Source organism: Scyliorhinus torazame, chromosome 1 (genome assembly GCF_047496885.1).
Source record: "Scyliorhinus torazame isolate Kashiwa2021f chromosome 1, sScyTor2.1, whole genome shotgun sequence".
Taxonomy (NCBI): Eukaryota; Metazoa; Chordata; class Chondrichthyes; order Carcharhiniformes; family Scyliorhinidae; genus Scyliorhinus; species Scyliorhinus torazame.
In genome coordinates this window covers 147,870,700-147,885,879 of record NC_092707.1, presented here as the reverse complement: position 1 = coordinate 147,885,879, position 15,180 = coordinate 147,870,700, and the positions used below count along the sequence as shown (strand labels likewise).

Here is a 15,180-nt window from a genome sequence, read left to right as displayed (position 1 = left end):
TATAATGGTAAGGAAGTGCTGTTGCAACTATACAAGGCATTGGTAGACCTGGAACATTGTGCACAGTTTTGGTCCCCTTATTTGAGGAAAGATGTAGTGGCATTGGAGGCAGTTCAGAGATGGTTCACTAGATTGATTCCAGAGATGAGAGGTTTGTCGTACGAGGAGAGATTGAACAGTTTAGGCCTATACCCTCTGGGGTTTAGAAGATCAAATTGAGGTATGGATACAGTAGACGTGGAGCCGATAAACATAAGAACTTGGAGCAGGAGTAGGCCATCTGGCCCTTCAAGCCTGCTCCGCCATTCAATGAGATCATGGCTGATCTTTTGTGGACTCAGCTCCACTTTCCCGCCCGAACACCATAACCCTTTATTCCTTTATTCTTCAAAAAACCAACTATCTTTATCTTGAAAACATTTAATGAAGGATCCTCAACTGCTTCACTGGGCAGGGATTTCCATAGATTCACAACCCTTTGGGTGAAGAGGTTCCTCCTAAGCTCAGTCCTAAATCTACTTCCCCTTATTTTCAGGCTATGCCCCCTAGTTCACCCGCCAGTGGAAATAACCTCCCCGCATCTATCCCATCTATTCCCTTCATAATTTTATATGTTTCTATAAGATCCCCCCGCATCCTTCTAAACTCCAACAAGTACAGTCCCAGTCTAATGCTTCCTCTTGTGGCTCATTCTAAAATGAGAGGCCATAATCTTAGAATAAGAGGTAGCAAATTTGAGATTTGAGGAGTAACTACTTCTTCCAAAGGATTGTGAATGGTTGTGAATCTGTGGAATTTGCTACCCCAGAGTGTGGAGGATGCAGAGACAGTGAGTAAATTTAAGGAGGAGTTAGACAGATTTTTAATGGTAATGGGTTGGAGGGTTATGGAGAACGGGCAGGACAGTGGAGTTGAGGCCATGATGGGATCAGCCAAGAGCACATTGAAGATGTTTAGGCTCGGGAGGCTAAAGTGCCTTCTCCTGCTCCGAGGTCATGTGTTCTAGGGAGGAGATGCTCTGGCTGATTTCACAATCCAGCTCTTGGTCTGTAGCATTGTACATAGCAGATGAGGAACATATCAGCCATGATAGAATGGCGGCCTAATTTTGCGCCTATATCTTGAAATGTTGGTGGAGGGGCTTAGGGAAGAATTCCCTAACTCTTCTCCAAAATAGTGCCATTGCACCTTTTACATTCATCCATCAGTGTTGGTGAGGTCTTTTTTTAACATCTCATCTGAAAGACAGCACTTTTGACTGTACTATGCTGAAATGTCAGCCTGCATTATGTGTTCAAATTTCTGGGGGAGACTTGAACCCACCTTTTGCCTTCGAAGCAAGACTACTCCCAATGAGCCACAGCTAACAAGTGACTAACTTTGGCTGTTTTTTTGCAAAGTTTATGATCAGCACTCTGTGGTAACCTTTATCTGGCAGGACCAGAATTGAGAAATATTTAAAACAGAAACCACATACATCACTGAGCGTCACTATGTTGTTACTGTCTTAGGCCACTGTAGTTATCCACTGGGTCTAGTATCTGTGCCCTTACCTGCAGAGCTATTGGCCATGTTTCCAGCCATGGAATATGGAGATCCCTGTGGATTCATCATTCCAGCCATACTGTTCATACCTTGACTGTAAGGAGAGCCAGCACCCATCATTCCTCCTTGATTCAGGTTTGGATAACCAGGTTGTCTGCATTAGAAAGGGGGAAATAAGTAAGGAACAAGAGAGTTAAGCATCACCTTTGGTTGATCATGTCAATGAACCTAGTTGTGGCTTTAGTATATTTGACTTACGTTGACCTGCTCCCTGCATACTCCTGCCTACTCTATTTATTCTAAGACCAGTTCATCAACACACTGAATCTAACTAATTTAACAATAATCAAAGCCACTAGATTCAGTTTTCACAGAAGCACTGGAGAAATTTTTCTTTTGGGCAGCGGGGGTGAGAAATAAATTGCACAAATCTGCTACAGAATTTAGATCACCAAACACAGACCGTGAAAATTAATTTGAGACCAAGTTTTTCATGTTAACTACTGGAACAAATGTGGATGTAATTTTGACAGACTAACAGGAAAAGTGTGATTACGAAAATGTCCAGTCTTGCCTGATCTCCTAAATGCAGCAATTAGCCAAGTTCACAGATACTGATAGGTACAATAAGTATCTCCCTTCCCACTCCATCTATCCTCAGGAACCCAGAGAAAGCAGCAGCAGGCGGGGCGGCACGGCGGCATAGTGGTTAGCACCGCTGCATCACGGTGCCGAGGACCTGGATTCGATCTCGGCCCCAGGTCACTGTCCATGAGGAGTCTGCACATTCTCCCCATGTCTGCGTGGGTCTCAACCCTATAACCCAGAAAGATGTGCAGGATAGATGGATTGGCCATGCTAAATTACTCCTTAATTGGAAAAAAATTGGGTACCCTAAAAAAAATTGTTTGTTTTTAAAAGAACAGCAGCAGGCTGCAATGCAAGCACCATGCAGCACCACTTGATTTACCACACACCAGAGTGATTGGACTCCTCAACTAGCTTGCTTGCAGTTGTTTACTTGTTGAAGTTCACTCCTGCAAAACTGCACTAATCAATTCCCAGTTCAACTGTCAATCCCAATTATCGTCACTACCTCCAACACAGAAATGGAGACTTAATTAGTCTTTGTACAATTAAAGATACTGAAGGAGCACACCCATGTGTTGGCAACCACCATACCTTCCACTGTAGCATCCTTCAGACATTTCACTAGGATATTAAACACAGAGTAGATGCAATACCAACCCCAACAACTTTGATCAAGTGAATGTTCGAGTAATATGCTCACTGTCCTTCTGCACAATGAGCCCAGGTTACAAAACAGATCCAACTATAACATGTCAATAAAGCACAATTCCTCAACATTCAACAGCTTCTCAGTTCATGGTCCTCAGCATTTTAAAGGCTCCCTTCAGTCTTATTTCAATCTACGGCCATACACTCGCTGCTCCACTTACCTATTCTGTACCGAGTTTGCCGCTGCATGCATCGCGGCTACAGCTGCATCCTGAGCCTTGCGGTTCATAGCTGGTGGTGGGCACATTCCTGAGGTCATTTGTGCCGATAGGTTTGCTGCATTCTGCGTCATATTGCCTCCATACGGCCGGTTACCCATCGCTGCAGGTCCCATCCTCCCTGGTGGCATTCCAACATAAGGTGGGGCTGGACCCTGACCATGTATTTGGTTCCCAGCAGTCATTGCATTCATGGTGCCTCCCAAGCCGTAGTTTGCATTCGGCATTGTGTTATAGTTGGGTTGGCGAGGATAGCCCCCTGTTTAAAGAGGTGCAAAATAAGCACGGTAGAAATCTTCCTCATCTATCCCAACAAAACAGAAGACGCCTGGCAATGCTCAGCAAGCCAGGCATAATTTATGCAGACAGGCACAGAGTTAATAGTTCAGCTCAATTAGCTTTCATCGGTATTTTGCTTCGACATCAATCTATCTGTCTTGGTCCAGATAGAAGTTGAATGAAAGTAGTAAAGGGCAAGTTGGACACTTTGTGGCAAATGAAGGCAGGTGCAGTAGAATTTGGAGTGCTAGCAAAAGCAAGGTGGCAGATTTTTATCTGAATGGCCATAAATAAGAAAAGGGGAATGTGCAACGAGACCTGGGTGTCCTCATACACCAGTCACTGAAGGTAAGCATGCAGATACAGCAGTTGGTAAAGAAGGCAAATGGAATTCTGGCCTTCATTGTGAGAGGATTCGAATAAACGAGCAGGAATGTCTTGCTGCAATTATACAGGGCCTTGGTGAGGCCATACCTGGAATATTGCGTGCAGTTTTGGTCTCCTTATCGGAGAAAGGATATTCTTTCTCCAGAGGGAGTGCGGCAAAGATTTATCAGACTGATTCCTAGGGGAGGAAGGACTGGCGATATATGGCGAGATTGAATGAGTTAGGATTATAATCACTGGAGTTCAGAAGAAAATAATAATAATGTTTAGTGTCACAAGTAGGCTTACATTAACCCTGCAATGAAGTTACTGTGAAAAGCCCCGCGTCGCCACACTCCGGCTCCTGCTCAGGTACAGAGAGGGAGAACTCAGAATGTCCAATTTACCTAACAGCACGTCTTTCAGGACTTGTGGGAGGAAACCGGAGCACCCGGAGGAAACCCACACAGACACAGGGAGAACCTGTAGACTCCGCACAGACAGTGACCCAAGCCGGGAATCGAACTGTGCTACGTGATGCCCAATATGGGGGAGGGGAGTGTGAAGAGAGAGAGAGAGAGAGAGAGAGAGAGAGAGAGAGAGAGAGAGAGAGAGAGAGAGAGAGAGAGGATAGATAGATAGGTAGATAGATTTCATAGAAACAGAGAAAATTCTAGCAGGAATAGGCAGGGTAGATGCAGGAAGGATGTTCCCATGCTGGGTGTGTCCAGAACCAGGGGTCACAGTCTGAGGATACGGGGTAGACCACTCAAGACAGAAAGGAGGAGAAATTCCTTCACCTACAGAGTGGTTGGCCTGTGGGATTCGTTACCACAAAAAGTAGTTGAGGCTAAAGCATTGCATGTTTTCATGAAGCAGTTAGATATAGCACTTAGGGCAATGAGGATCAAAAGATATGGGGGCAAAGGGGAATTAGGCTATTGAGTTGCATGATCAGCCGTGATCATAACGAACAGCGGAGCAGGCTCAAAGGGCCGGATGGCTTCGTCCTGCTTCTATTTTCTATGTTTCTAAAGCTAAGATGCTAAGTAATTGGATTTTTAAAAGACGCCCTGATAATGACTGGCCCCAAAATAAATGAAGAAAGTGAATTCATGATCATCAGGTACGAGGTTGCACAGTGACATCAATAAAATAGGAACTGCACTCCCCACCCTTTAAATATAAATACACCCTCACCTCATCCACAGCTGAAGCGAGCTATGGTTTTATGGCAGCTCAGCCACCACTAGCTGGTAATAACAAGGGAGAAAATAGCACAAAGTATTCATGAACAGTCTGGTAAGTGACAGATGACAGTGGTACAATAAAAATGGAGGAAATCCCCTGGAACACATCCTACAAGTCTGGAATTGTACATGGTGTGAATAAAATGGCAAAGAGGGCGGTACGGTAGCACAGTGGTTAGCACTGTTGCTTCACAGCGCCAGGATCCCATGTTCGATTCCCGACTTGGGTCACTGTCTGTGTGGAGTCTGCAGGTTCTCCCTGTTGCGTGGATGTCCTCCGGGAGTTCCAGTTTCCTCCCACAAGTCCTGAAAGACGTGCTGTAAGGTAATTTGGACATTCTGAATTCTCCCTCAGTGTACCCAAACAGGCGCCGGAATGTGGTGACGAAGGGCTTTTCACAGTAACTTCATTGCAGGGTTAATGTAAGCCTACTTGTGACAATAAAGATGAATATATATATCCAATGCCTTTTTCCCCCTTTTAAAAAAAAATATTTAGAGTACCCAATTCATTTTTTTCCAATTAAGGGGCAATTTAGCAAGGCCAATCCACCTACCCTGTACTTCTCTGGATTGTGGGGGGCGAAACCCACGCAATCACTGGGAGAATGTGCAAACTCCACATGGACAGTAACCCAGGGGCAGGATCAAATCTGGGACCTCGGTGCTGTGAGGCAGCAGTGCTAACCACTGTGCCACCATGCTCCCCTATATTAAATACCTTATCCACCTTTGCTCATGTTAATATTACAAATCCATGGTAAATTCATACATAAGTGTCCAAATGAGTATTCGCTACTTAAAATTGACGAATCTCATTTGCACACATACTATTCAAGTGGGAGGTGCGTAGCCCATCCATTGAATGCCTTCCTTGTGACACAGGGTGTGATCAATGAGGGGGTTGGGGAGTGTTACATCAATACATCTGGCCAAAGTTCCAATCATACATCCACAATGTCACACAGAGCATCATACTCACCTTGAGGTCCGTACTGGGCACCTTGAGGCCCATAGTTTCCAGAGTTATTCTGTTGATATGGGCTCATCCCAGCATGCATCTGTCCTCCAGAAGGTTGACGTGGTGACAAAGCTGACCCTGCCTGTGGGGAGCTGTACTGTGGCAGTTGGGGAGGTCTCTGCATGTAGCCTGCACAGGGGGAAAAAACAAGAGAGTTCAGTGAAAACCAGGTACTGTTTTAACAAGTCCTGAGAGACGTGCTGTTAGGTAATTTGGACATTCTGAATTCTCCCCGTGTACCCAAACAGGCGCCGGAATGAACACATTAGTCACTGCCGAAATAATGCATTAATGCAAAGCACCTCATACATTTTACCTGCATGGTAAAGCCCCATAAAAAGGGCAGGAAAGCCTTTCTTTTTTAAACACAAATTACTTCAATTCAGAGAAACCATTCCAACTAATTGCCTATTTAAAATATTTAAGGAGTTTCCCACTTACACTTTTTAAATCAAATACATTTGTTTCAATTTTCCCCATACCATCCCACCCCAGACAGCTTAATTATTTTGTGTGGTATATAGGCAAGTCAGATAGATCCCAGGTTCAATGCCTGTTGGTCTCAGGCAAAAACAAAGCACCTTTGAAGGCAGAGATAAGCATGGCCGGTGTGTGTGTGTGTGTGTGTGTGTGTGGTGAGGGTGGGCCCGCACGCTGCTGTTTTGTCCGCTCCCATGCAGAACTAATTGCAGTGCTCCAATTGGTCAGCTATCAAAATGAGTGGCACCTTACAACTTTACCATAGCATTACTAATTCCCTCAGGAGGGGTAAAGTATGACAAAAAGAAAATCATTTCAATTGCATTACTAGTTTACAAGTCATTTCCTGCTAGTATCAGGAAAATTGTGCATTGGTAAACTGCTGCAAAATAAGGTGAACGAATGGCAGCTCTCATGGGCGGTACGGTAGCACAGTGGGTAGCACTGTTGCTTCACAGCACCAGGGACCCAGGTTAGATTCCCAGCTTGGGTCACTGCCTGTGCGGAGTCTACAGGTTCTCCCTGTGTCTGTGTGGGTTTCCTCCCGGTGCTCCGATTTCCTCCCACAAGTCCTGAAAGACGTGCTGATGGGTGAATTGGACATTCCGAGTACTCCCTCAGTGTACCCGAACAGGCGCCGGAGTGTGGCGACGAGGGATTTTCGCAGTAAGTGCATTGCAGTATTAATGAAAGCCTACTTGTGACACTAATAAAGATTAGTAATATATTTACACATGACATACATGGTAGAGAAATGTCAGCTGGAGTAGTAAACACCGGCTTGGTTTGATACACGAACTTTCAAATCAGTTACGAAAGCTGGCTATGGTATTAACTCACCTCGGTCCTGCCCCATGGCAGACGGATTCATGGAGGGATGTAAAATTCCATCTGACTGGCCACTCGGAGGGCGGGGTGGCATCTGATTACCTAGCAAGCAGAGAATTTATAAGTTATCCATTACTGAAAAGAAGAGAGTACATTGCTGCAGGATATCATGGGGGTGAGGAATTGGGAGTTGCAGCCCTTCAACAGCAATGGGGTGTGCTGAGTGTAGTAGTTAACTCAGCTGATGCTATAGGAACAGATAGGCGTGAAGCTCAAACATGTGATGTCCTGTTTGGAACGCAGATGTTCAGTTACATCAATATTTAATGCAGGGTTTGAAGTATGGTCTGGCTGGGCTTCCATCTGTTTTCTGTAGTTCTCTAGCATACTTGTTACTTTCAATGAGGTTGCTCTATTGGAGTTATGGCTAACTGCAACCACCTGTATAATAAGGTTTGGGGATCAGAGCTGTTGACTTAAATCAGAATCAAATTCCTGTCCTCAATCTTTACCATTAACTACAAGCAAAATGCTACTAATTTAGCGGCAGAGTGCCAACGAACGTTACATGCATGACCCTGAAGCTTGTTCGGCTCAGCCTCTTTAAACCTCTGATCTTGAGCATTCCCATTCCTGCCAACTATTGGCAACTAAGAAAGTACAACTAGTCCACCCAGAATAACCATAAACATTCCCATCCCACCACTGTCTGATGAGATCGATCTTCGGGCAGCAAACCGTTACAATAAAACATACATACACACATTCCTACCTGGTACAGCTGCTGGGGACAGCGGCCCTGACCTGGACTGTGTTACACTAGCTGGCGATCCTACAGGTGATGGTGATGGACCACGGATTCCAGGCAGGTGTGGGGAGGTATGCGGAGAGAACGGTGACTGTGCAGGGTTACTTTGCTCCCCTTGGCTGCTGGAGATTCCTGATGTACTCACTCCTGGGCTCAATGCCCCCTCTGTCCCAGTCGGCAAGTCATCAATAGAACCCGACAAATCCTACAAACCCAGAAGAATAATTAGTTCTTTACGTCTGCTCTTTACGTCAGTTTTTTTGTAAACTTTTACGCCTCTCATCTCTGCAGATATTGAAATGATAAAAATAAACAAATCTAGTTACACTATGTGTCTGTGTGTGTGAGTATGAGTATGAGTATGAGTGTGTGTGTGTGTGTGTGTGTGTGTGTGAGAGAAGGGGGGGGGGGGGTAGAAATTGTTGGGAGGGTGCAGGAGCTAGAGTATCCTGGAGAATCCATTAAACATTACAAAATACAAAACAATTTCCTTCATTAATGAGTGGAAGCAATCATCTCAACTCCCAGTTCATACTCTTCATGTGCACTCATCTCCAGACAGCAGTCCCTAGCTGGTCGGAAGTGTTAGAAAATGTCACACAACCGGACAGTCTGAGTTAGGGGATTCAATGAGTTTGATATGGGTCTGGCAAAATGTTCATACAAAATAAGAAGTCTTACAGCACCAGGTTAAAGTCCAACAGGTTTGTTTCGAAGTCACTAGCATTCGGAATGCTGCTCCTTCATCAGGTGAATGAAGAGGTATGTTCCAGAAACATATATATAGACAGATTCAAAGATGCCAGACAATGCTTGGAATGCGAGCATTAGCAGGTGATTAAATCTTTACAGATCCAGAGATGGGGTAACCCCAGGTTAAAGAGGTGTGAATTGTCTCAAGCCAGGACAGTTGGTAGGATTTTGCAGGCCAGATGGTGGGGGATGAATGTAATGCGACATGACTCAGGAAAGATGTCCCGAAGCGTGGTACATTGGCGAGACCACGCAGACGCTGCGACAACGAATGAACGGACATCGCGCGACAATCACCCAGGCAGGAATGTTCCCTTCCAGTCAAGGAACACTTCAGCAGTCAAGGGCATTCAGCCTCTGATCTCCGGCTAAGTGTTCTCCAAGGCGGCCTTCAGGACGCGCGACAACGCAGAATCGCCGAGCAGAAGCTTATAGCCAAGTTCCGCACACATGAGCGCGGCCTCAACCGGGACCTGGGATTCATGTCGCATTACATTCATTGTCTGGCATCTTTGAATCTGTCTATATATATATATATATGTTTCTGGAAGACTTCCGGGTGCGGCTATGCAGAACTAGGTCGCATATTCGGCAGCTCCTGCTTGGAACGGACTTTTGGGCTCTTTTACAGGGCCCCCACGGCATTTGTTTGACATTTCCCGGTGTGGGAAGAAGGCGGCAATATTCCCCCGACAGTGTCCCCCAGGAAGGGTATGTCTCTTGGTTGCCAGACACACGCAGAAACAGTGAAAGATTTGGCTGCAACTACAGGATAAACAGGGCCTCTTCCAGCATGCAGGCGGGGGAAGGGCAAGCTTAAAGCTGCAAGCTGACCTGAGGGCCTGTATCAAAGGTGAATTCTAGCAGCAGAGGGAACAACTGTGAAAAGACCTCATCAAGGCCACTGAAGGGACTTCCGGTTGCGGTGATGCCTAGCTAGCCGCACGCTTCGGCGGCTCCAGCTCCAACGGACCTTCGGGCTCTTTTAAGAGCCTCAACGGGGAATTTTTCGACGACGCAACCCGGTGTGGGGCGTGTGAGAAGGGAGTCCCCCCCAAACAAAGGAGGAAAAAACCGGCGGCGGCGGCTGCAGCGCGAGGAATCGTCGACCAAAGGGTCAGAAAGAGAGAAGTACAAGATGGCGGCGGAGAAAGCGCAGGCGATATGGGGGCCTGAGCATGAAATTGTGAGACGGTGCGTGGAGCTGCTGAAGAGGGAGGTGCTGACCCCGTTGCTACAGGCAATTGAGGGGCTCAAGGAGACATTAAAGACCCAGGAGACAGAGCTCCGTGTGGTGGAGCAGAAGGTGACAGATATTGAGGACGAGATCCTGGGCCTGGCGGTTAAGACACAGACGCACGAGGCACTTCATAAAAAGTGTACTGAAAGGATCGAAGCCCTAGAAAATGGAGCGCGAAGGAAGAACCTTCGGATACTGGGTCTCCCTGAGGGTGTGGAAGGAGTGGACTGTGGAGCGTACGCAAGTACGATGCTGAGCTCACTGATGGGTGCTGAGGCCCCTACGGGCCCCTTGGAGGTGGAGTGGGCAAATCGGATTCCGGCGAGAAGACCAAAAGCGGGAGAACCACCCAGGGCGATAATCGTGCGATTTTACCGCCTTAAGGATAGAGAAGAGGTCCTGAGATGGGCTAAAAAGGTGCGGAGTAGCAGATGGGAGAATGCAGTGGTACGGGTATACCAGGATTGGAGTGCGGAGGTGGCGAGAAGGAGGGCGAGCTTCAACCGAGCCAAAGAGGTGTTGCATAAAAGGAAGGTGAAGTTCGGGATGCTGCAGCCGGCAAGACTATGGGTCACGTATCAGGAGAGACACCATTATTTCGAGACGGCGGAGGAAGCATGGACCTTCATCAAAGAAGAGAAATTGGATCGGAACTGAGGGACTGATGCTGCAGGAAATGTTATTGATAATGTTACAGTGGAAGTTAATTGAGAAGTAAACAGGGAAGGGGGGAGACATTGGGGAAATGTGGGCGCCGGTGAGGGGGGAAAGACGGGACATAGTTGGAGAATGGGGAAGGGGAGGGGGAGGGGAAAGGGAGCTGCGCCATAAGAGGCGGGTCAGGTAAAGGGATGTTCCCGCACCAGAAAGAATAAGGCGGGAAGACAGGCGCAAGGCGGATGGGAGTTCCCCACATGGGGAGGTCGAGGAGTGAGCAGGAGTAGCCGGGGTCAGTTGAAGTCAGCTGACTTACGGAAGTAATATGGGGGGAGCAATCAAGCTAGAAAGAGATCTAGCGGGGAGGGGAGGAGGGAGGGAGAAGGGGGGGGGGGGACAACTGGGTTGCTGCTGCGGAAATCCAAAAGGAAATGGCTAAAGAGTGGGTGGGCGGGGATGGTGTGCGACGCTGGGGGAGCGAGCGGGAGCGCGGAGGCGGGATATGGGACTGGCCTAGAGAAGGTAATGGCTAGTCGACACGGGAGGGGGGCAGGTAGCCCCCTAGTGAGGCTGATCACGTGGAACGTGAGAGGCCTGAACGGACCGATAAAAAGGGCCCGAGTGCTCGCGCATTTGAAAGGACTAAGGGCAGACGTGGTTATGCTCCAAGAGACGCACCTAAAGGTGGCGGACCAAGTTAGGCTAAGGAAAGGATGGGTGGGACAGGTGTTCCACTCAGGACTGGACGCAAAGAATAGAGGGGTGGCCATTTTGGTGGGGAAACAGGTCGCATTTGAAGCAAAGAACATTGTAGCAGATAGCGGAGGTAGATATGTAATGGTGAGTGGCAGGCTGGAGGGAATGGAGATCGTGTTGGTTAACGTGTATGCCCCAAACTGGGACGATGCGGGATTTATGAGACGGATGCTGGGGCGTATACCGGACCTGGAGGTAGGAAACTTGATTTTAGGAGGGGACTTTAATACGGTGCTGGACCCGGGGCTAGATAGATCCAGCTCAAGGACCGGAAGAAGGCCGGCAGCGGCCAAGGTACTTAAGGGGTTTATGGACCAAATGGGGGGAGTGGATCCATGGCGATTTCTTAGACCTAGGGCTAGGGAGTATTCCTTCTTCTCCCATGTCCATAAAGTGTACTCCCGGATAGATTTTTTTGTTTTGGGAAGGTCGTTGATCTCTAGGGTGGAAGAAGCTGAGTACTCAGCCATAGCGGTTTCGGATCATGCCCCACATTGGGTGGACCTGGAATTAGGAGAGGAAAGGGAGCAGAGAACACTCTGGCGATTAGATGTGGGACTGATGGCGGATGAGGGAGTGTGTGCAAGAGTGCGGGGGTGTATTGAGAGATACCTGGAGGTCAATGACGACGGCGAGGTCCCTGTGGGAGTGGTATGGGAAGCACTAAAAGCGGTGGTCAGAGGAGAGCTGATCTCCATTGGGGCCCACAAAAGGAAAACAGAGGCCAAGGAAAGGGAAAGATTACTGGGGGAGATTTTAAGGGTGGATAGGGAATTTGCAGAGACCCCGGAGGAGGAATTGTACAGGGAGAGGAGACGACTCCAGACGGAATTTGACCTTCTGACCACCAGAAAGGCGGAGGTACTGTGGAGGAAGGCACAGGGGAGGAGGTATGAATATGGGGAAAAGGCGAGTCGCCTGTTGGCTCATCAATTGCGAAAGAGGGCAGCAGCGAGGGAAATAGGAGGAATTAGAGACGAAAGGGGAGACACGGTGCGAAGGGCAGGAAAGATAAATGAGGTGTTCAAGACCTTCTATGAGGAACTGTATAGGTCTCAACCCCCAGAGGGAGAGGAGGGGATGCGGCAGTTCCTGGACCAATTGAGGTTCCCGAAAGTGGAGGAGCGGGGGGTGGTAGGCCTGGGGGCACCGATTGGGGTGGACGAGGTTATTAAGGGACTGGGAAGCATGCAAGCAGGGAAGGCCCCAGGACCAGACGGGTTCCCGGTGGAGTATTACAGAAAATATGTGGACTTGTTGGCCCCGTTGATGGTGAGGACGTTCAATGAGGCCAGGAAAGGGGGGACTCTACCCCCGACGATGTCGGAGGCGACGATATCGTTAATTTTGAAGAGGGATAAAGATCCGTTGCAGTGCGGGTCCTATAGACCCATTTCATTGTTGAACGTGGACGCCAAATTGTTGGCAAAGGTACTGGCATCGAGGATAGAGGACTGTGTCCCGGGGGTGGTGCACGAAGATCAGACAGGGTTCGTAAAAGGGAGACAACTGAATGTTAACGTGCGACGACTATTAGGGGTGATAATGATGCCCCCAGTGGAGGGGGAGGCAGAGATAGTGGCGGCAATGGACGCAGAGAAGGCATTTGATAGGGTGGAGTGGGAGTATTTATGGGAAGTGTTAAGGAGGTTTGGGTTTGGGAACGGGTTTATTAGCTGGGTTAGACTTCTTTATGGGGCTCCAACGGCAAGCGTAGTTACAGGTCGACATAGATCGGAGTATTTCCGACTATATAGGGGAACAAGACAGGGATGCCCGCTGTCTCCATTGTTGTTCGCGTTGGCAATTGAACCTCTGGCCATGGCGTTGAGAGACTCCAGGAAATGGAGAGGGGTGATTAGAGGGGGAGAAGAACACCGAGTCTCGTTATATGCGGATGACCTATTGTTATACGTGTCGGACCCAGCGGGGGGAATGATAGAGGTTATGCGAATTTTGAGGGGGTTCGGGGATTTCTCGGGGTATAGGCTAAACATGGGAAAGAGTGAATTATTTGTGATACATCCAGGGGACCAGAGTAGAGAGATAGAAGGCTTGCCTCTAAGGAAAGTGGAAAGAAACTTCCGATACCTGGGGATTCAGATCGCTAGGAGCTGGGGAACCTTGCACAGACTTAATCTGACACGGTTGGTAGAACAAATGGAGGAGGACTTCAAGAGGTGGGACATGCAGCCTCTATCGCTGGCGGGCAGGGTGCAAGCAATTAAGATGATGGTCCTCCCGAGGTTCTTATTTGTATTTCAATGTCTCCCTATACTAATCACTAAGACCTTTTTTAATAAAATAGACAGGAGCATCACGAGCTTCGTGTGGGCAGGGAAAGTTCCGAGAGTAAGGAGGGGGTTCCTTCAGCGTAGTAGGGACAGAGGAGGATTGGCACTACCGAACTTGGGCGATTACTATTGGGCCGCCAATGTGGCAATGATACGTAAATGGATGATGGAGGGTGAGGGAGCGGCGTGGGAAAGACTGGAGAGAAAGTCCTGTAAAGGGACGAGTTTAGAGGCGCTGGTGACGGCGCCGCTACCAATCTCACCTAAAAAGTTTACCACAAATCCGGTGGTGGCGGCAACATTGAATATCTGGGGACAGTGGAGGCGACAGAGAGGGGTGCGGGGAGCCCTGGTGGGGTCCCCAATCAGGAACAACCATAGGTTCGCCCCAGGAAGAATGGATGGAGGATTTCAGAGCTGGTTCCAGTTGGGAATTAGGAGGGTGGGAGATTTATTTATAGATGGGACTTTTGCGAGCTTGGGAGCATTGGAGGAAAAGTATAAGTTGCCCCGGGGAAATTTCTTGAGATATATGCAGGTGAGGGCATTTACTAGACAACAGGTGAGGGAATTTCCATTGCTCCCGACACAGGGGATACAGGACAGGGTGCTTTCAGGGGTGTGGGTCGGAGAGGGCAAGGTGTCAGAGATTTACCGAGAGATGAGGGAAGAGGGGGAGGAGTCGGTGGGCGAACTAAAAGGAAAGTGGGAAGAAGAACTAGGGGAGGAGATAGAGGAGGGTATGTGGGCTGATGCCCTAAGCAGGGTAAATTCCTCTTCCTCATGCGCCAGGCTTAGCCTGATTCAATTTAAGGTGCTACATAGAGCACACATAACGGGAGCAAGATTGAGCAGGTTCTTTGGAGTGGAGGACAAATGTGGGAGGTGTGGCGGGAGCCCGGCAAACCACGCACATATGTTTTGGGCATGCCCGGCACTGGAAGGGTATTGGAAGGGAGTGACGGGAGTGATTTCGCGGGTGGTGAAGGCCCGGGTCAAACCAGGCTGGGGGTTAGCTCTATTTGGAGTTGCGGAAGAGCCGGGAGTGCAGGAGGCGAAAGAGGCCGACGTTGTGGCCTTTGCGTCCCTAGTAGCCCGGCGCAGGATCCTACTCATGTGGAAGGAGGCGAAACCCCCCGGACTGGAGGCCTGGGTAAATGATATGGCGGGGTTCATTAAACTGGAGCAGATAAAGTTTGCCCTGAGAGGATCGGCTCAAGGGTTCACCAGGCGGTGGCAGCCATTTCTCGACTACCTAGGGGAACGTTAGAGGGAAGACAGATGACCAGCAGCAGCAACCCAGGGGGAGGGCGGGGGGGGGGGGGGGGGGGGGTTTAGTTTAGGTCAAAGATAAAGGGGTTTTGTTACTTGTGTATTGTTTAAAAT

General features: G+C 48.5%; 1 protein-coding gene across 6 annotated transcripts in view; it reads right to left on the bottom strand.

Annotated features, from left to right (window-relative positions):
- Window positions 1-15,180, bottom strand: part of LOC140414552 (AT-rich interactive domain-containing protein 1A-like) — a 251,459-nt gene that overhangs the window by 107,164 nt on the left and 129,115 nt on the right. For 4 of the 6 annotated variants that reach the window (XM_072500985.1, XM_072500986.1, XM_072500988.1 and 1 more), the window contains exons 5-9: window positions 8,059-8,299; window positions 7,299-7,388; window positions 5,940-6,107; window positions 3,006-3,321; window positions 1,554-1,699 (exon numbers count right to left, since the gene is read on the bottom strand). In XM_072500985.1, the coding sequence (XP_072357086.1) occupies window positions 1,554-1,699; window positions 3,006-3,321; window positions 5,940-6,107; window positions 7,299-7,388; window positions 8,059-8,299 (961 nt within the window). The remainder of the gene's footprint in view (window positions 1-1,553; window positions 1,700-3,005; window positions 3,322-5,939; window positions 6,108-7,298; window positions 7,389-8,058; window positions 8,300-15,180) is intronic. The other 2 variants (XM_072500989.1, XM_072500990.1) reach the window with 1 other exon arrangement.